General features: G+C 54.2%; 7 protein-coding genes across 7 annotated transcripts; 3 read left to right on the forward strand and 4 right to left on the reverse strand.

Moving 5' to 3' along the window:
- Positions 1–97: 97 nt before the first annotated feature.
- TRIREDRAFT_46209 (uncharacterized protein) lies at positions 98–1,295 on the reverse strand. The gene is made up of 3 exons (XM_006963057.1): positions 876–1,295; positions 641–726; positions 98–539 (listed from the first exon to the last, which is right to left on the reverse strand). The coding sequence occupies exons 1-3, from the start codon at positions 1,235–1,237 to the stop codon at positions 154–156; spliced, it is 834 nt and encodes a 277-aa protein (XP_006963119.1). The 5' UTR covers positions 1,238–1,295; the 3' UTR covers positions 98–153.
- A 1,049-nt stretch (positions 1,296–2,344) lies between these two features.
- Positions 2,345–3,146, reverse strand: TRIREDRAFT_76075 (uncharacterized protein; the record flags this gene model as incomplete). The annotated part of the gene is made up of 2 exons (XM_006963409.1): positions 2,720–3,146; positions 2,345–2,620 (listed from the first exon to the last, which is right to left on the reverse strand). Coding segments are annotated over exons 1-2 (324 nt in total), but the record flags the coding sequence as incomplete, so codon positions are not given.
- A 2,998-nt stretch (positions 3,147–6,144) lies between these two features.
- TRIREDRAFT_120799 (uncharacterized protein) lies at positions 6,145–7,882 on the forward strand. The gene is made up of 4 exons (XM_006963217.1): positions 6,145–6,651; positions 6,741–6,769; positions 6,865–6,996; positions 7,141–7,882. Exons 1-4 carry the CDS (start codon positions 6,465–6,467, stop codon positions 7,480–7,482), a joined length of 690 nt encoding a protein of 229 aa, XP_006963279.1. The 5' UTR covers positions 6,145–6,464; the 3' UTR covers positions 7,483–7,882.
- An 876-nt stretch (positions 7,883–8,758) lies between these two features.
- TRIREDRAFT_105070 (cystathionine beta-lyase/cystathionine gamma-synthase-like protein) lies at positions 8,759–10,111 on the forward strand (the record flags this gene model as incomplete). The annotated part of the gene is made up of 2 exons (XM_006963218.1): positions 8,759–8,938; positions 9,086–10,111. 2 exons carry the CDS (start codon positions 8,759–8,761, stop codon positions 10,109–10,111), a joined length of 1,206 nt encoding a protein of 401 aa, XP_006963280.1.
- A 919-nt stretch (positions 10,112–11,030) lies between these two features.
- Positions 11,031–11,762, forward strand: TRIREDRAFT_105072 (carbohydrate esterase family 4; the record flags this gene model as incomplete). The annotated part of the gene is made up of 1 exon (XM_006963219.1): positions 11,031–11,762. One exon carries the CDS (start codon positions 11,031–11,033, stop codon positions 11,760–11,762), a length of 732 nt encoding a protein of 243 aa, XP_006963281.1.
- An 805-nt stretch (positions 11,763–12,567) lies between these two features.
- TRIREDRAFT_57277 (uncharacterized protein) lies at positions 12,568–13,542 on the reverse strand (the record flags this gene model as incomplete). Its single annotated transcript, XM_006963410.1, has 3 exons — positions 12,568–12,715; positions 12,818–13,150; positions 13,301–13,542. 3 exons carry the CDS (start codon positions 13,540–13,542, stop codon positions 12,568–12,570), a joined length of 723 nt encoding a protein of 240 aa, XP_006963472.1.
- Positions 13,543–15,165: 1,623 nt separating this feature from the next.
- On the reverse strand, positions 15,166–16,098 carry TRIREDRAFT_58114 (uncharacterized protein; the record flags this gene model as incomplete). Its single annotated transcript, XM_006963411.1, has 1 exon — positions 15,166–16,098. One exon carries the CDS (start codon positions 16,096–16,098, stop codon positions 15,166–15,168), a length of 933 nt encoding a protein of 310 aa, XP_006963473.1.
- Positions 16,099–18,907: the final 2,809 nt, after the last annotated feature.

Raw genomic sequence — 18,907 nt, forward strand, 5'->3', positions numbered from 1 at the left:
CATCTCGGCGGATTCATGATGTTTAGAGACTGGTTTGCAATTTGACAGCTTATTTCTCTTGCGTTCATCTTCTTTCAAACTGCAAAGCCTCGACTTCCGTTACGTGATGGTCTATGTATGACGATAGATTCACACAAACAGACAATGTCCAGCTCACAGCTTCTTGCTCCACGCCAAAAACGTCACCCCATGCACGCCCACCTCGCCCTTTTCGTTAAACTCGCCATTGCCCTCAGTCACATCCTCGTCAAACGCCCGCCGAAACGCAGCCTTGTCCTCGCCTTCCAAGGTAAACACGTGGCTCAGCGTGTTCACCCGCTTCCACAGCGCCTCCTTGTCCAGCCAGACCGTCCAGGGGAACTTCTCCTCCCCGATGGGCGTCGAGAAGAGGGGCTTCGCGGACGCGGCCTGGCGGTCAAAGACCTGCGGCCAGGCGTTGCCGCGGAAGCGAGGGGGTCCAAAGTCGGGGAGCGCAAAGATGCGCTCGTTGAGGGCTTGCTCCCACTTGCTGGCTGCCGGCCACGATGCGGGCTTGTTATCTGCGCGAGATTTTCAAGGTTTTCTCATGTGTCAGCCATTTACGAGGACGGAAAAGCCGTGTTAAAACTCAGTGTGAAGCAATTCTTGGTCGGCCTCTTACAGTCTTCAATGTTCCATATCATGGCCAGTGTGCCTCCCGGCTTCAGAACGCGATGAATCTCCGCCAGCGCAGTCTCATTCGCAAACCTGGAATCCATCCGTCCAACAACAACAAACGCATCAGCTTCTCTTCCTTTTTTCAAGTCTTCCCACAATAAACCCTTCCCACGGTAAAACCTCCCCCCACAAGGCCAAAAAAAAAAAAAAAAAAAAAAAAAGACAAAGAAAGAACATACCAGTGAAACGCCTGCGCAGCAACGACGCCATCCGCCCACCCATCCCCAACATCCATCCTCTCCGCCGTCCCGTCCTTGACCTCGACGCCCCTCAGCCCCTTGTCGGCCAGCGTCTCCCTCATCGACTGCGTGGGCTCCACCGCCAGAATCTCATACTCTTCCGGCCGCGCGGCCAGCAGCTCCGTGAACTTGCCCGTGCCGGCCGCCAGGTCGACGATTCTCGCGTGCGGCTTGCCCGCCACGCCGAGGTGGTTCAGGAGGCTCTCGACGGCGGCGGGCGGGTACGATGGCCGATGCGCGTCGTAGGCTTTGGCGTCTTTGAAGCCGGTTGATGAGGCTTGGAGATACTCTGCAGACGCCATTATTTTCTCCTTTCTTCTAGGTAGTCTTTTTATATCGAAAATCTCAATGTGTGACACTTGATTTACTGTTACGGCACTTTACAGGTATATGGCTATCGGCTTGATATGGATGGGCAGCTCGACGTCTTTATAGGCTTATAACCTCATATATCTCGCTTGCTAGTGCGGAGATCCGACGTCAATTCCGTACTTATTCCCGCACCCGTGAGCCGTTTGGCGCGGCCAAGTGCCGAGTTCTGACCATCCAACCATCTTCGCAGGCCTGGTCTGACGAGACTTGGACGAAGAATTGCGTCTTCACGCAGGCACGACAATCACTTGGAGCACAAATGAAGCTGTCAAGATTTTTTTTTTTGATCTGTTCTTCTGTCTGATAGCATATCTATTTGCAAATGGCCCGCATGGCAAAATCAATCATGAGCATCTCTTCTCTTTTCAACGTAAGTCATGTCGTAAACGGCGTGTGAAACATTAACCCATTAGAAAACCGCCCGTCAAGGATCATGGCGCAGCCAAGGATCTTGAACCTCCTCCTCCTCCTCCTCTTCTAGCCATAAATCAATTTTGCATTTGCGTGTAGAAGAGTGATTTTTTGTGCAACTTCGAGGGACCTGGTTTCGCTCGTCGGCTCGCTTCTGAAATGTCTGCATCCGAGCTGCTGTATCCGTGATCCCAGGCTGGGGGCGGAAGGGCGTCGTATATCTCGTTCGTCCCGGTTCGAGATATGTCGGAATAATACTCGCCGGGCCCGGCGAGCATTGGCTTCGAGCTGGCGTAAGAGCTCCTCGCGTGGGGAACGACAAATTCGCCCGTCGACGAAGCCACGCTGGTTCTGTTTGCCGAAGAAGCGCGAGAAGCCATGTTGCGAGCAATGATTTTGCGCTGCAGGTCAAGCGACCCGTCTGGCGTCTCCACGTCGTGCGGCTGCCGCTGTCTCGACGGCCGTGCATTGTCTGAGTCGCTGCCGCTTCTGGTCTGGGGAGGCGTGGAAGGGCTTGATGCAGGGGTGTTGCCGCGTGATGACGATGACTCCGCAGCTTCCACCGGAATATAGCGTGCTTTTGCTTTCCCCTTACCCATGGCCTTTGCTCTGGGGTCAGTCAGGTCGCCTATCAGAGTGGGCGAGGAGGCCGTGACGTGGCTGGCATCGGGCGTGTTAGGCCTTGATATCCATATGCCTTCGACCTCGATGCCGCTCTGGATCGCGCGCACTCCAAAGGGGATATCGGTGATGCCGCGTGCGTTGATACCGCAGTACCGCATCTCAGCCAGCCGAACGCGCCGCTCTTCGTCTATCAACTCGAGCCTCGCGATTTTTCGATTTGTCCACCAGAGTCGCACCAGGCCAAAGGCGAAGACTAACACTATGCAGCATGCAAGAACCTAAGGTATGCAAGGGTTAGAAGCTTCGAGAAGAGGCATCCACTTGAGGCAGAGACAAAGAGCAATACAGCGGTTGCTTCTGGAAGGGGCAAGACTCACAAACGTCATCTCCTCCCACAGCTCCCACCCAATGAAGAAGACAGCCATATCGACAAAGAAAGGAATCCGGCAGCTCTCAAGAGCCGGCAACAGTCTGCATCAAGCGGGCGATGTGGACGCAGTAAAGAAAGCTGGAATCAGCAGCAGGCTCCCTTGATGATATTAAAGATTCTCCAGCCTCCAAAAATATCGACTCTCCATGCATGGAAGCGACTCTGAATACGAAGCAAAAGAATAGAGAAAAAAGAAAGGAAAGAGTGCAAAGATCTGAGGTTGGCTCGAGAGTAGATGCACGTGGCGTTGGTGAGACCAAACGAGCCTGCTAGAGGAGGAGCGACACACACGTAGCAGCCGAATCTATTCTGGGAGCAAAAGAAGGAAAGAGAACGAATGGCGGGAAGTTGAAAATATGATGAGCGAGTGATACTTCAGCTTTTATTTGCACAATAGCAGGCGGCCAGCATATACAGAAAGGAAGCGGAGAGGAATGGCCGGTAGATGATGGCCTCCGTTGAGGGCGTTTTTATGTCTCCGGCATCCTTTCCGGCAGCCAGCCAGCCAGCCGGGGCCAGCATGTGCATGTGCGGGAGGGGACAGAAGATGCCGGGATGTGATGTGACACCTGCGGACGAGCGAATAGCAGACGGACGGGACATGTTAAGAATGCATACAGACGACTACTAACGGGATGGGCCTTGTATCGACTTGGGAGGTGGATTGGGGACGAGTGGGTGGGAGGACGCACGCTCGGCCCGCAAAGCTGCAGCTTACTCGTATGCCGGCTGCCACCTCGTATGCGGTTTGCTGGCAGGCTGTCTGTCGATCTGGAGGGGGGAAGTGAAGAGAAGGTAGGCTCGGAAGAAGGGATCACCATGCAAGGGATGCGATTTGTGTTTAGCTGGGCTGGGACAGGCAGACAGGAGGGACGGTTGCAACATTGCTGGGGACCGATGCAGAGAGGGCCTTGCTGCAGTCAACATGGACCCCGAGCATTGGCCGGAACAAGCCTCACCGGTTCTGTGATCCCTTGCAGAGAGGCTGAGACGAACGACGTTGCCATGATGTACAGGCGGAGATTCTCGCAGGTTACGCCAATGTCACGCAGAGCGTCTCCCGCAGAATTTCGGCGCTCTCGAGGGTATGTCTGCAAGCTTTGTCCATTGGACATTGAGAGGGGTTGGCTGCTCATACCTCTGATAGATAGTATGTAGTAGGTGGTTCCTTACGCCGCGGTTGAAAGGCAGGTTTGACACCTGCAGCTTTAATATATCTGACGTTGAATGATGGGAGGCGGCAGGCTTGAAGGATTCCGAGGCCGATGTTCCAATTGGTGAGACTTCCAATGTTGTCCTGCGTGGCGTCAAGCAGCTTAGCCAAACTGGCTTCTAGCGGCATCACAGAAGCTGGCACTTTTTCAACCTCTATTGGGGGGACTCGGCGATGTCTTTGTGCTGCAGTCCAGAAGGAATCGATGCTGGTTCAACAAAGTTGTCTTTGGAGCAGCAGCAGCAGCAGCAGCAGCAGCAGCAGTGCAGTGTGCCACTATCGTATGTGACGAGTACTACTAGTAGTAGAAACATTGTCTCAAACCACAGGCACTCTGGTGGTGGCGGCGACCGACTGGGTCTTGCTGGGGCCCTGCAGGCAACGTGTGATGGCGGACAAAAAGCGGCGCTGCGCAGGCGGCTGTTCCTCCTATTGACCACAGCCTGGGTATTCCGAGGAGTGTTGGCCTGGGGGTTCCATTTGGTGCTCGAGTTCGACCCGTCAAAGGCGTGCAAGCGTTGGTATTATCATATCATTGGACTGCAGAGGTCTTGGTTTGCCACCCCAGATCGACACTCGCTTCGCTCTTCAGCTTGCACCAGCATCGCCGACCTGAGGCGTTTGGTTGCTCTCGACCAGACCATCTCCGTCCTCGTCACTCCATTTTGGAGCCTGCAACGATGATCCCTTGCCCGGTCAAGCAAAGTCTCCAACGACTCGACCCTTGCGCATCTCGGCCCCGGATTTTCAGCAACGAGCATGGCAAAGCGGGCGGGGAAGTTGTTTAATACAAGTCCATCACATCATGTACATAGGCGGACAGCTAGTAGCGTAGCCTATCGTCAGGTCTCTAAGCAAACCAGAACAGGAAGGCCATGTCTGGATTTTCTGTCGATGGAGTGGCGATCCCTTGACACTGAGAACTCAGCAGAATTTTCCTCTCATCCACTTAGTCGGCGTCTAGACAATGCATGCATGGTGAGGTAATGGCTCGTCCAAGGAGCGAGAGAACCTGCCGACTTGGTGTTGGTTCAGGATTGCCCGAATCCCGCGGCTTATACTCGTAAATACCCATCCTCCGAGTAGCGGTACCTACAGCTGGCGGGCTCAATGGCAGACTCCCTGCTCATCCATTGCCGTGGACTTGGTACAGGTACCGGGTCATGACTTCGGTGCATCGTCATAGCCACTGCGGGTAAAATCAGGCGCCATTTCGCAAATCGGGAGAGTCGTTTCCGGATCAAGTCTCCAAGTTCCGGCGCCGTTGTGCCTTTTTCTCTCGCCTCGGGCTGTGCTTCTCCACCCATCTCTGGCACTACATGTAGTTACCTAGCAAGCAGTTGCACTGTTCATTGACTCCAGAGAGAGCCCAGGATGGATGGAATCAGAGCCAAGAGACAAGAGCCAGAGAGGAAAAGGTCTTGGAAGGATCATCATAGACCTGGAGGAGGCGGGCAATGCGGAATTCGCGGCCAGATGGGAGGCGGAGCAGGCACAGCCAGAGCCAAGATGCTGATCCAGGGCGATGCGACCGCAAAAGGCAAAAGGCCTGGCAGACACTTCAGCAACTGGGGTGATGACACTAATACTGTGCGTATCACAGTTACTGTACCTGGACATGCCGCCTGAAAAAAGTATTGTCGAAGCCTCGGCTGATTGATTCAATGGCAGCGCCCGGCAAGGCACCGCCGAGAGCATTTGGCAGATCTGATGTTGGCTGGCCTGACCCTTGGAATCCAAGTCTCTCCATGCCCAACTCATGCAAGTATCTGTACCTGCCCTCTGCTGCTCGCTGCGTCGGGTTTGCACGTACTGCTACTTGCGTATCCGCCTCGAAACCGACCAAAACGGGTCATTCGATGCGATGAAATAATGCCGACGCCAGAGATCAAAATCGAAATCCTGCCAGCCCAGTTAGGTATTCTCGGACACTCCCAAGATGCCGCTGCCGCTGTTACATACTGTACAATACAGCAAACTGTGCAAAGCACATGAATTCGCAGCCCGACTGCAAAAACTGCCACCAAAAAACGGCCCCGTCCGCCAATTCTCCCCATATCCGCTGATCTGACATCTGACCATTCTTAAACCCTTCCCCTGGGCCCCTTCCCGGTTTTTGCTCTTTATTCAAACCTACCTTACCTTACCTTGTAGCTTCTGCCTTTTCCTTCTCAGCAGGCTCTTTACGAAAACGAAGCCTTCCCGCTCCGTCCCTCAAGTTACAAGCAAGCTCCGTTTCCCCTCCTCTCTCGTCCGTACCTATCAATTGCCGCTTCTCTTAAAGCCACCGATATCTACCTTATTTTCCGCTATAATACATTCTTCGTTGCTCGCATCTTTCACATTTCCCTCGTATCCGCGGCGCCTTGCGTTGTGCTTTGGGCCTGTAACCCGCGATATATACCGTATCTCATCGCATCGCATCGCATCGCATCGCCATTATACCGTCAAATTTTATCCTCTCTCGTCAATATTCGCCATGCCGATCCGAAACCCCTTTGCCCGTCGCCCCGGCCCTCTGGCCACGGCCAACGACAGCATCTTGACCGACCAGGAGCGCAGCTATTCCGGCTTCGAGCGAGTCGACACCGTCGGCTCCAAGGCGTCGTCCGCCCTCAGCATCCGCAGCGCCAGAAGTCAGGATACCGGCGAGTATAAGATGAGTGGTATGTTTTCTGCAAGCCCGCCCCTGCAGACCATTCAAATTGTCGCACGATCATCCCAGCCCACTAACCTGCTTTTCCTGTACCTTTAGTCGTTAATGACAGCGGCGTCTATCTTCCCGTAAGTTTGTGCTTCCCCGGCGTGCAGTTGCATCTGCAGCGCTCGGCTTGCCTCGTGTGTAGTGCAGGTCGCTGATGGTTATGTATGCGCGACAGCCCTCACCGTCTGAGGAGAAGAGCCACTGGCCGCGCCGCTATCTGTCGTCGCGAGAGTCTTCGGACAGCTCCGGCGAGATTGAGCAGTTTTCCATTTCTCGAGAATCCTTTGATTCGTACCGACGCTCATTTGTACGTTGCCAATCTGCCCGGTCCCTTGTCTCCCCTGCTTTGCATTGTGTCGGGCACGGCATCAACAACCCCGCCTCCAGATGCGATCGATGCGACATGCCGGCACCAAAGGCTGAGGCTGACTGAATGTTGTCATCTGTATAGGACATCTCGGCTCGATCTCCCATCGCTGCATACGACGTTCCCGCCCGCCAGAGCCTCGACTCGGCCCGTTTCGCGCGAATGCCTAGGTCGGCAATCAACCGTAACATGGAGCAGCTGCCCACCGCCGACGAAAACTTTGAGGATGTCGGACTCGACGATCAGAAGCAGCCGCCGCGCAAACGGGGCTTCTTCTCCAAGCTGACAGAGACCCAGGAGAAGGACTCCTCTTCGCCCCAAACCGGAGTCTCGAGGTTCCTCATGCCTGGGAGAAAGAGGGCTCAGAGTGGCCAAGGGTCCGAGCTGGGCACAATTGAGCCGCCCGCGGTCGCCTCGGCAGACTGAGAGACGAATATAACGGGGGAAAAGGCGACGACCCGATGAACGACGACTCGGCGGCAACATGAGACATTTATACCACATACCGTTTGAAAGTGTGTCGGGCACCCATGTTTTTTACGATTCTGGACAATGGATATGATTTATTTCTTAACGACGGCGTTTGGGACTATCGGAATGGCAGGCGGATATTCGCTGCCGTCGCACAGCTTGCAAGGGCAGCTGTGTGGGAGGAGGCTTGCATTTCGCACTTGGCGAAGCTTGTCAGTATGCATCTGATTGATGTGAAGCTGGCTGGTATACTCGAGGGATTACGTTGGCGAGGGAATTACTTTTTGGCACGAGGAAGAACGGGACGGCTTAATGATAATCACTCATGTCGGCCATTGCATATCGGGGTGGCCAAGTAATAATACAAGACATTTTATGTTTGTCATTGCTGCGTGGATCGTCACTCTGGCCCGTTACTTTGATCTGATAGAGTTTGTTCTCTCTGAATAAGCCCTAGGATTATGGTGACAAAGAGGTAAGTGATGTAAGAGGAGCGATGGTGCAATCCGCCTCTTGTCAATCTGTTTTCTAATCGCGTATTCTTCCCTTTCAGATACTGTTGATGTTCTTTGTGATGTATAGAGAGTTATCGTATAATACCTGGTAAGGTAGACAGAGCGGCAACCCCGGAGTAACAGCAGCAATCGCCAAAAGGGCGTGTGTCGTCGAGAGGAATGTGGTGGGGTTCGACCCCCCAAGCGACTACTAGTAGTATTGACAACGCCCTACGTTGACATGCTGTTACGACGGGTCATTCTCGAAATCTATGCTTGAGAGCGGCGATAAGAGAGATTAGTCGAATTGACGTGATCATAAAAGTAAGAGAAGAGGAGAGAGATTTAGTGGGTAATTCCCTTAAGGTACTGTAGTTGAGTAATAGCAGGGAGTGGTAATACTAGGTATTAGCGACAACGGCGGACGAGCGGGGCCGCGGAGTTGGGCGCTGGATATAAAGGCGATGGAGCTCAGGTTGCTTTCATTGAGCTTCCTTAACGATATGAAGAGGGAAAATTGAAGAGTTGAATTGTCACGGGTTTACCTATCATTCGATTTGGTTACTCTGATACCTATATAGGTACATTGTTTATCTCCATCTGTAAGTTGTAACGGGTATCTCTCACGCAGCAGGACTCTGAGAACTACACACTCACCGTACACAAGCACAGGCACAGGCACACACACACACACACACAAGAAGCCTCATTCACACAAGCACAGAAAAGGCATCACAATGGGCAACGCCTCCGACGAATACGTGCCCGACATTGCGTCGCTGTCGCTCGCCTCGCGGGCGGTGCATGCAGATGCCCGCATCGACGGACATCCGGCCATTGCGCCTGGCCTGCACACCAGCACCACGTTCCGGTATCCCAGAGACCCGGAGAGGCTCAAGCCCATTGCCGAAGTTGATGTAAGTTGATATGAGGAGACGAGACCTCACTTTGCCAGACCAAGTGAAGGAAAGAATCCAAGGCTTCCTCTCTCTCTCTCTCTCTGTCTCTGTCTCTCTGGAATTGCCTCTCACTCTGACTCCTCATCAAACACACAGATGACGCAGCCGCTCGGCTTCCACGTCTACTCGCGCCACACAAGCCCCAACATGGCCCGCCTCGAGGCCCTCCTGACGTCCATCATCGGCCAGCAGGCCATCACGTACGGCTCGGGCCTGGCGGCCTTCCACGCCATGATCGCGCACCTCAACCCGAAGCGGGTGGCCATCGGCGACGGCTACCACGGCTGCCACGGCATCCTGCGCATCTTTGAGCGGCTCAACGGGCTCAAGAAGCTGCCGCTGGACTGCGACCTGTCGGAGCTGGGCCCGGGGGACGTCATCCACGTCGAGACGCCGCTCAACCCGACGGGCGAGGCCCGCGACCTGCAGTACTATGCCGACCGCGCGCACAGCGTCGGCGCCTACCTGACCGTGGACGCGACCTTTGCGCCGCCGCCGCTGCTGGACCCCTTTGCCTGGGGCGCCGACATTGTCATGCACAGCGGCACAAAGTACATTGGCGGCCACTCGGACATGCTGTGCGGCGTGCTGGCCGTCAACCCGGACAAGCACCCGACGTGGGCCGACGACCTGCTCGCCGACCGGCTGCTGCTGGGATCCGTCATCGGCAGCCTCGAGGGCTGGCTGGGCATGCGCTCGCTGCGGACGCTGGAGCTGCGCGTCAGCCGCCAGAGCGCCACGGCCACGGCGCTCGTCGCCTGGCTCGCGGAGCAGGCGAGCGACGAGGCCACGGCGGCGGGCAAGACGGTCGTGAGGATCCAGCACGCGAGCCTGCAGCCCGAGGCCGCGCACGAGGGCAGCTGGCTGCGCCGCCAGATGCCCAACGGCTACGGACCCGTCTTCGCCATCACCCTCAAGGACAAGGAGATGGCCAAGCGGCTGCCGGGCAAGCTGGGCCTCTTCCAGCACGCGACGAGCCTCGGCGGCGTCGAGAGCCTCATTGAGTGGCGGGCCATGACGGACGCGACTGTCGACCAGCGGCTGCTGCGGGTGAGCGTCGGGGTGGAGAGCCTGGAGGACCTGCGGGCCGATCTGCAACAGGGGCTGGAGGCCTTGGTAGCTGCTGTTTAAAGAAGAGGAGGAGGAGGAGAAGGAGGAGTGCAAGTTGTTGGCTTAAGTGTGGCAGATGGGAAGAGTATGGGGTAGAAAAGGGGGGAGTGACGATGAGCGGCCCCTGGCTGGGTGCTTGTCTGGGTGATTTATCCTATTGTAGCACCATTAACGAAGTGTGTCATGAGCCAAACTTGTCTGGAAGTTACCCATCTTTTTCAAATGTAAAAGAAGAGAAGAAAAAAAAAAAAAGCGAGATCAAATACTGTAGGTCTAATATCAAGGTCTCTCCAAGGACAAAGTGAAGCCTCATTCATGTGTGTGCTAACCCAGAACTGAAAATCATGCTGCAAGGGTCCAGCCTCAGAACCCCCCGCACCCCTGGAAGCACCACTATCTGATAACATGAACCCAACTTTACTTGCACCACCTTACCCAAACCTCCTAGCCCCTGGCCACTACTATTGACCCAAGGCCACCTGCAATCTACACCCGCGAACGCCTCATTACCCCAAACCGAACCCTTCTTTTTTTTTTCTCCCTTCCCGCCACTAATACCGCGATCCTCTTTTCTTCATCATTCCAGGTTCATTCCCACTTGCGCCCGATCCTGCGAGATCCCAATTGACATCTACAGACGAAGACCAATCCAGCTTCACGGTAACGAGACGTACAAGAAGAAGAAGAGGAATCAGGAACGCAAGGAAACCAAGAGAGGGAAAACGAAAAGAAAAGAGAGCATGCCAGCAACAGGCGTCTCCCAACGCCTCTCCTAACGAGGCAAAACCACCAACAAACAAACACCCAGACCACCTACCACAACAGCCGCCATACCATACCATCCCTCGCAGCACATCTCCCGCCAATGCCGCGCCTCAACCTCTTCCGCCTGCCCACAACCGTCCGGCGACGCGTCCGCCGCAACCGCATCACGACGCAGATGCTCCTCCTCGTCGTCCTGCTGCTCCTCGTCCTGCCCCTCTACGGCATCTACTGCGTCTACAAGCCGCCGCGCTTCCTCATCGGCTACCTGCGCGGCAAGTTCCCCGACGTGCTCTTCGAGGTGCCCGTCGCCGAGCGCATCATTGCCCTGTCCATTGACGACGCCCCCTCGGCGTACACCGACGACATCATGCAGGTCCTCGCCGAGAACGACGCCCACGCCACCTTTTTTGTCATCGGCCAGCAGGTGGACGGCAGGGAGCACACGCTGCGCAAGCTCGTCGCCCAGGGCCACGAGCTCGGCAACCACGGCATGCGCGACGAGCCCGCCAGCCGGCTTAGCAACGACGAGCTCGAGCGCCAGGTCAACGAGGTCAAGGCCATGCTCGTGGCCGCCTACGAGGCCGAGGGCAAGATCCTGCCCAACAACTACTTCCGGCCGGGGTCCGGCTGGTTCAACCACCGCATGCGCGACCTGCTGGGCAACCGCGGCTTTCGCATCGTCCTGGGGAGCATATACCCGCACGACCCCCAGATCCCGCGCCCGACGGTCAACGCGAAGCATATCCTCAGCATGGCGCATCCCGGAGCCATCATCATCTGCCATGACCGGAGGAGCTGGACGGCCCCGATGCTGCGGATAGTGTTGCCGGAGCTGAGGCGTCAGGGATACAGAATCGTCACCATTACGGACCTTGTCAAGTCGGCTGAGCCGCTGGGGGGTAGATGATGACGATGACGATGATGATATCTGACTAGGTGGACGCATTTTTTCATTTTTTGAACGAATACAGCTTGACTGTCCTTGATATTCAAAAAAGCAAATAGGGGGTTGGCACGTGGGAACATTAATTCTTGAACACGCGCAACGCCGGAGCCTTTATGTTCTGCTTCTACCTGTATGCATTGATTGCTTTCTTCAACTCTTTTCTTTTTTTCGTGGCATTTGGCGTGGGTCGCAAACATTCATAAAGGGAACATTTGGGAGGCACTGGTTGGGACAGAAAATAGTATCGTTATATGCAGCCCGCTGGTATGTATGGGGGAGTCCTGGAGTTGGCGCTCACGGGAGCGTTGGAAAGCTATTCGCAGCGATATAATGAAGGCGACAAGGATATTTCAGAAGAGGCGAAGAGATTTAGCGAATCACTTCCAGTGATGCATCTAGGTGCAAGCGGTCCACAAGTCTAATACGAGGAGAGATGAGCCTGTTTTGTCTAAGAGTCAACGTTTATCGTGCAGGTTCAAGTCGGTGGGATTTGATACCAGAAGGCAAGCACCTGGCTCATCTTCCTAGAAATACACAAAGGATTGATTGATGCATTCACCTTCTGGCCTTTGTTCACAGTTATGGGAAGATATCGAACATGTGCCATGACTCTTTCATTTGTCAATCGCGGGTATATGTTGGGGACTTCGTAACACTACACTTTCCATCCCCGTATGGAAAGTTTCCCAGTTGCGTATCATCCTGTGAAAATGAAAGCCCTTCCCCTACACTACTCCCTTTTCAAGCTGGAGCACGCTCTCAATCCTCATGAGCCCTCGGCTTTCGGCTTCAGAGCATACATCCTCACCGGGAGAAGCTTCATCTGCGCCGTCTCGGGGAACCCCCTCTGCAACTCCGTCTTTACAAGATGCAGCCCAGCCTCCTCAAATATCTTTCTAAACTTTGTGTCCTCCCTATTCCGAATTTTTTTCCAGCAAATCAGCCATCAAATGTTCCCAAGAAGGAGCACCAAGAGTTGAAGGATATCAGAAATCAGGAGGGGGGTTTAAACCAACCTCGTCACACTGCTATCAAGCTCATCAAACACATCAGCCCCCGTCGTGCTCAGATTCTCCTTGAGCACAATCAGCCCACCGGGCCTCAGGACCGTCTGACACCTCTCGAGGTACTCGACGAGCTGCGCATCCGTCAGGTGGCCCACGCACCACTGCGTCCAGACGAGATCGTACGTGACCCCGTCCACGGGCCGCCAGTCCTGCAGGCCGACGTTGTACACGTTGCGCACGCCCTCTTTGCCCTGCAGCTCCTTTGTGAACTTGGCCACGGGCTCGATGACGTCGACCTCGTCCGCCAGCGGGAGAAGCAATCCTTCAGTAACCCTACCGATCCTATTCACATCACAAGAAGGGGGGGGGGAAATTCTCCCGTCAGCATTTCGTCGAAAACAATGATGAATCCTTAGGTTCGGACTGAATCCTTCAAAGTCTCGTCTACTTTGCGGAGGTGAAGTCAATGGAAAAAAAAAAAAAATAACTAACCCTGCGCCGCCCTCGAGGGCACTCGACAGCTTTTGCCGGCCCTGCTTCGCCCCGATGCCCAGCTTGGCGAGAAACGTCCGCGAGCCCTGGAGGTCGCTCCGCAGGATGCCCGAGAAGCCCTTGATGGAGGGGATGCCGCCGAGCATGCCGTCAATGTCGGCGTTGATGCCTTGCCAGTAGCTGAGGCCGTCTTCCTTGCTGATGAAGGAGTCGGGAGGATCAATTTCGCTAGAGTCCGCCATGGTATTTGAATAGAAAACAGATGTGTGTGTGTGTGTGTCTGTTGCTGTCAAGTTTTGTCAATGAGGGCTGTCAGAACAACGTTGGGTAGGTAGGTATGTTTGAATCGGCGGTGTTTAAGGCTTACATGGATTTGCGATGAAAAAAGTCACACACAAGACCAGCTGGGTTCAGCTAGGAAAAGGTACTCTGGAACAATAGATGTCACAATTATGATTTTTGATGAGACGAGATGCGATCAAGCCTTCAAATCATTGCATCAGAATATAGAAACGGTGACACGGCTCTCGTCAACTGGTCGTTACAAGCTCTGAAAAGCACAAACTTTCTCCCCATCACAAAAGCCCAAAGTGGGATGTCGCCTGCTCCACGTGATTACATAAGGTACGCAGAACTGCCGTGAATACAGTAGCAGCATCGAATCCAAGGTACGAAGAAATGCAGGTCTTTTTCTTCCTTGAGTCTGCTCTCATACTGTCTTGTCGCATTTCATGTGTTTCCCAATTGCGATCACTGTGAAATACGAAGCTTTTGAGTCCTATATCAGGTGAATTGCGATTCACAATTACACATGAAGAGGCCTGCGTACATTGAATCCAATTCCTACTATAACCAGCACCTCTATCTGATCCCCACACAATCACCAATCCAACTCCATCCCCCCTATCCAGTCGACACACAGCAGCTCAAGTCTTGGACAAATCACGCCAATCTCACGTCCATGCCAAACAAGCTCCTAGGTAGGTACCAGTAGGTATCTCAGCCTTGAAACAAATCAGCCGCAGCCCCATCGCGCGATTGGCCCGAACCCATCTCCTGGGAGGGGCGCAGCTATGAAACGAGCTACCTACCTACTATCCGTAGTACTACCTAGTACTACCTTACATACATTTTTTTGCAGGGTTTCATCGTCAGCTTCTTCCCTAGCTGACAGGCTTCCTCGTGGCATCTCTCCATTGCGCCTAGCTAGCTGCTGCTGCTCCGTCAATGGGGCTCTCTCCATCGGGCCGTCTGGCTAGGTCCCTGCCTTTCTCAAGTGCCGTGAGCCGTGAGCCACGAGTACCGCCATTGCGAATTTAATGGCTGAGATCCGAATACTGTATCACATCCTGCGAGTAGATTCAAGGCATGTAGTCACCGTCAGATTGGTGAGAGACAAAAGAGAGAGAGAGAGATGACTAGACTGCAAGTCTGACCAGCGGATATGATCAAGAGATACTATGTGCAGTGCTTTATGACTGGTTTCTATATTCACATCATGAATTGACCAAAATTGCAAGAAAAATAAAGGAAAGAGAAAAAGAAAAGACGCCAATTTCAAGTCATTCCATCCATTGTTCAACGCCACGTCGTCTCCTGTTTCAGGTATATCAATCCAAGTACCTAGTAATGCTAATTTCTAGCCCCCACACCGGTTCCCAATCATGTCAACAAAGAAGAATAAGTAAGAGAGAAGGAAGAAGAAAAAGAGGTTCCAAGGTGTAATTGAAAGAAGAAAATGTAAGAAGAAGAATGTCCCGGTTTGGCCGCTTGCTGCTCTCGTAGCTTGCAGCTTGTATCCCAACAGTTTCAATATGTACAATAACGCGACAGCCGAATCCTTGTTTGCAAGCCTTGCGCTGATGTTAGATCCAGAGCGGAGCCGCAGCTGCGGGAGCTGAATGACTAGGCTCTGCGAAAAAGATTGATGAGAGGCCCTGGATCATGCTCAGGTAGTCATCGGGGCGTAACCTGACGAGCCCCTTTGAGCGAATGTACTCTGTGTCCTCGTCCGCCAACTCCAGCTGGCTTGCGGAGCTGTACTCTTCCGCCAGCTCCGTTACCTGTGCCAACTCCGCCCCAAAAGGATTCGAGTCCTTGGCCCTGTGGTTTGGTGCCATGGAGGGTTGTACAGGCAAGGGTGTCGGAATTGCGGGAGCTTTGGGGGCCATATGGGGCGCCGCAAAAGCCGTAGGCTCCATGGCGACTGCAGGAGATCGGGGCGATCTCAAAGGCCGGCTGGAGGACGTAGAATTGGCCGAAGACCGGGTTGATAGGGAGGGGGTTCGAGAAATGGCCTGGAGGTTGCGGGAGGCGGTCGACACATCAATGTCTCGAGAAGAGCGGGAGACGGAGCGTGATCGAGCAACGGCGTCGATTGAGTTCTTCTTGGTATGGGTTGGCGAGCGCGGGGGAATCAGTGGAGCTGGGGCTGGCTCGGGCTCAGCTGGGCCGGGCCTCGCAGAATTCTTGAAATAGCCCGATAGGTGGTTCGACTTGGGAGAGAGCATGTGCTCCCCTGGAGCAACGTCTGGGCTGGTCGGCGGCGTCGACTCGATGGTGGCAAGGCTGTCAGAGTCGTCGAGAGAATTCTTGCCAGACTTGGCAGAATTGATTCGTTCAGAGGCGCCTCGAGGGAGATCGGGCGCGTTGTATGAGAGCATGTTGGTGGTGTGAACCAGCTGGACAGGGCCCGAGATCTTGTGGCGAAGAGTATGCGACCTCTGCGGGTTTTTCGAGTCGGCGCCATCGGAGCCCAGCTTAAGCTTCCGAGTGGTGAAAGCTCGTGACAGAGACATGGTGGCGGTAGTCGTTTGTAGCAAAGGAGGAAATGAAGAACAAAGCGGTTGACGTCGAGGGAACGGAGGGGACGCTGGGTAGTTATGATTAGGGAGACGTGGCAGGAAGACGAGGCAGAGGACGATGGTGTCACTCTGTAAGACTCCTGTAACCACCACAAGCGAACGATGCGGTGGTGAGTGAGTGAGGCAAGAGACGAGATGCCGCAGCCCGATGTGGCAGTTGACAGTGAAGCCGTGTGACCAGCGCTCACTCTATCGCAGTCGGCTGGGCTGATGACGAAGGCACACGCACCCAATATAGCTGGGAACGTTGCACGGAGACCCTTTGGGGTGGAGGTGAATCCAAGCTCAAGTCGGAAGGTGACTTTTGCGATTCAGCGATTGGCGGGTCGACGGCCGTTTAAAAATGGCCGAACAGATCTGCGCTTCCACGAGCCAAGAGAAGAGACGGAAGGAAAGATATTGGCAAAAGAAAAAAAAATTAAGAAATTGGAAAAGAAAGAAATACAGCTTCGTTCACGCCAGGTGATGATGTCGCTGTTGGCTCTGCGGTGGCGCTGTTGGTCGCGGAAGGGGCCAAATTAAACCAGTGGCCGAGATCGTGTTGCTGCCTCTTGATCCTCTTCGCTGAGTGTGTCGCTGGATTCCCGTGTGCGATGGAGGAGATTGCGTCGCACAAGTTTTCAGATGCGGCGGAGTCCGATGCTGCTTGATCTTCTGTCTTGTCTTGGTTTTGAGAGGCAAGCGAATTTTGTCTCAGGGGATGCGACAGCAGAGAACGCGATAAGTGCTTGGGCTAAGATTTTTCTTTGGGTCTTGTTGGGATATAGATCGATAGAACTGAGAAGAAGAAAAGAAAATGAGAGAAAAGGACAAGCCAAGGAAAAACAAAACGATCAACGTTTTCAGGTCGAAGGAATCAAAGGCGGTTGGTTGTTTGAGATTGCTGAGTCTGCCGCGTCGCACAGCCTGAATCAGGTAGGGATGCCTTGATTTCTTTTTATCGAAAAATAAAAGGAGGGTAGATTGAGCGGCGCAACTGCGTCTGTGGTCGTGCGTGATATCGATCGTAGAGACGGACTGATGCGATATGTCGCGTGACGAAACCGAGCGAGTTGAGAGACGAGTGCGGAAGAATAGGCGCTCGCAACAAGAGAAGTGAATCGTGACGGCAGCCGGTGCTGGAGAGGAAACGCGACACAGCCCTTGTCGGCGACGAAGGAGCGAAAAGAAGAAAAAGAAGAAGAAGAAAAGAAGAAGAAGGAAAAGGACTGTGAAGGCGGCGGTTGAAGCACAATCGAGTAGTGCTAGAGTAGGCAGGCAGGGCAGAAAAAGATACTACTGTACTAGTACTACTAGTCACGGAGCAGAGGCCAGGCATCGCACCAAGCAGCGAGCCCATGATCAAACCCCCCTCAATATCTGCCTGATCCCTGCGCGGCCGCGGCACCAGCCTGACAGGCCGGCCGGCTGATTGGCCTGCCTGGCGACTCATCACCAGCTCGAGGCTTCAGACCCCTGGCTAAGGCCAAGCCAGGCTCGGGTCCAAGCCCGTTCGGGAGGGTGCAGAATGAAGGACAGGGGGGGAAGCGCCATCGTTGGCCTGGGCCAATGGCGATGGCTGTCGGTGGCCACCATCAGTTGGCCGGTTCGGTTGGTACCTTGGGTTGGCGGGATTTACGTACATACATTCAGGCGGCATTGCTTCGCTCATCAGGTTGCCATTATCCGGGCCATGTGTGGTGGGACACTGTGTGAGGTGAGGGAAGTCGAGATGGGTTCTGTCTGTGGGAGAGGGAGACAGAGGGAGACAGAGGGAGGTTGACTCGGGCAGAGGAAGGAGGGGGGGACTGAGAGGAGTGGGATACAGAGAAAGTACTGGTACGAGATCTTGTGTCCCGACTACCCAGAGTTGCCGCACTTGCACAGTAGAACATGTAGTACCGCTACCGGGACAGGAACAGTAACGCCTTTTGAATCAAATCTCGAGTGCAAGTTGCAGGTGCCCAGCTAAGAACACGCGTGAGATATTACTTGTACTGTGCGCCAACAGCCAGTGGCGTCTTGTTCGCACCAACATCCTCTGCTCCAGGCATCGCTTCTCGCGCCGTCCACAAACAGCCTATCTCCATGTTGACACCAGGCCATGACTCAAGGCACTCACTCACTCGATCCCACCGCAAACAATCAGAACCAATATGCAGTGTTTTACAGACAAACCATCTCTGTACCACTGGAGACCTGTACCTGCATCCGCGTCTGCAGGGCACTGTCACAGCACACGCCACTCTCTCTTTCTCTCTCTCTCCATCCAATGCAGATGCACCTCTTGCTCCCGTTCGTTCCTCTTCCCTGTTCCCTGTCCACACACAAAAGAAAACCCCCCCATCAATCTCAATGCCCAAACCAAGCTTTTCCAGCCAATCGCCACCACGCAGCCCATCACAAGCCCCCCCCCCCCCAAAGGCGGAGAAACGCAACGCAGCCGATCTTTGCCTCTCTTCTTCTCGCAAGGGGGGGTTTTTCGCTTCCCGCATGATTGGCCCCATGAACCCGCTCTGCCGGTCCCTTGTTCCTGTACTGCCGCGTGTGTTTCAGGGCCCTTTTTTTTTTAGCCACCCGCTTGTACATACATATGTACTATGTAAGGTACTGTATCGTATGTGCCTGATGCGAGCAAAGCAAATCATTCACGGTCTCCCCCCTTGTTCTTCTTTTCTCTTTTCCAGGGGTTCGTCTAAACGAAACGCGTTGGCCTTTGAAACCTCGCAAGGTGGATGTCTTTTCGGGTCCGATGTTCGATGCT

This window comes from Trichoderma reesei (assembly GCF_000167675.1).
Source record: "Trichoderma reesei QM6a unplaced genomic scaffold TRIREscaffold_4, whole genome shotgun sequence".
Lineage (NCBI taxonomy): Eukaryota > Fungi > Ascomycota > Sordariomycetes > Hypocreales > Hypocreaceae > Trichoderma > Trichoderma reesei.

What these genes read in the sequence shown, in the direction of transcription:
- TRIREDRAFT_46209 (XM_006963057.1), bottom strand. Translation starts at nt 1,237, where the DNA reads ATGGCGTCTGCAGAGTATCTCCAAGCCTCATCAACCGGCTTCAAAGAC. An exon ending in GCTGCGCAGGCGTTTCACTG is followed by an intron (nt 727 to 875) that starts GTATGTTCTTTC and finishes GATGGATTCCAG; the next exon opens with GTTTGCGAATGAGACTGCGC. An exon ending in GATATGGAACATTGAAGACT is followed by an intron (nt 540 to 640) that starts GTAAGAGGCCGA and finishes AATCTCGCGCAG; the next exon opens with ATAACAAGCCCGCATCGTGG.
- TRIREDRAFT_120799 (XM_006963217.1), top strand. Translation starts at nt 6,465, where the DNA reads ATGCCGATCCGAAACCCCTTTGCCCGTCGCCCCGGCCCTCTGGCCACG. An exon ending in ACAGCGGCGTCTATCTTCCC is followed by an intron (nt 6,770 to 6,864) that starts GTAAGTTTGTGC and finishes TATGCGCGACAG; the next exon opens with CCCTCACCGTCTGAGGAGAA. An exon ending in ATTCGTACCGACGCTCATTT is followed by an intron (nt 6,997 to 7,140) that starts GTACGTTGCCAA and finishes TCATCTGTATAG; the next exon opens with GACATCTCGGCTCGATCTCC.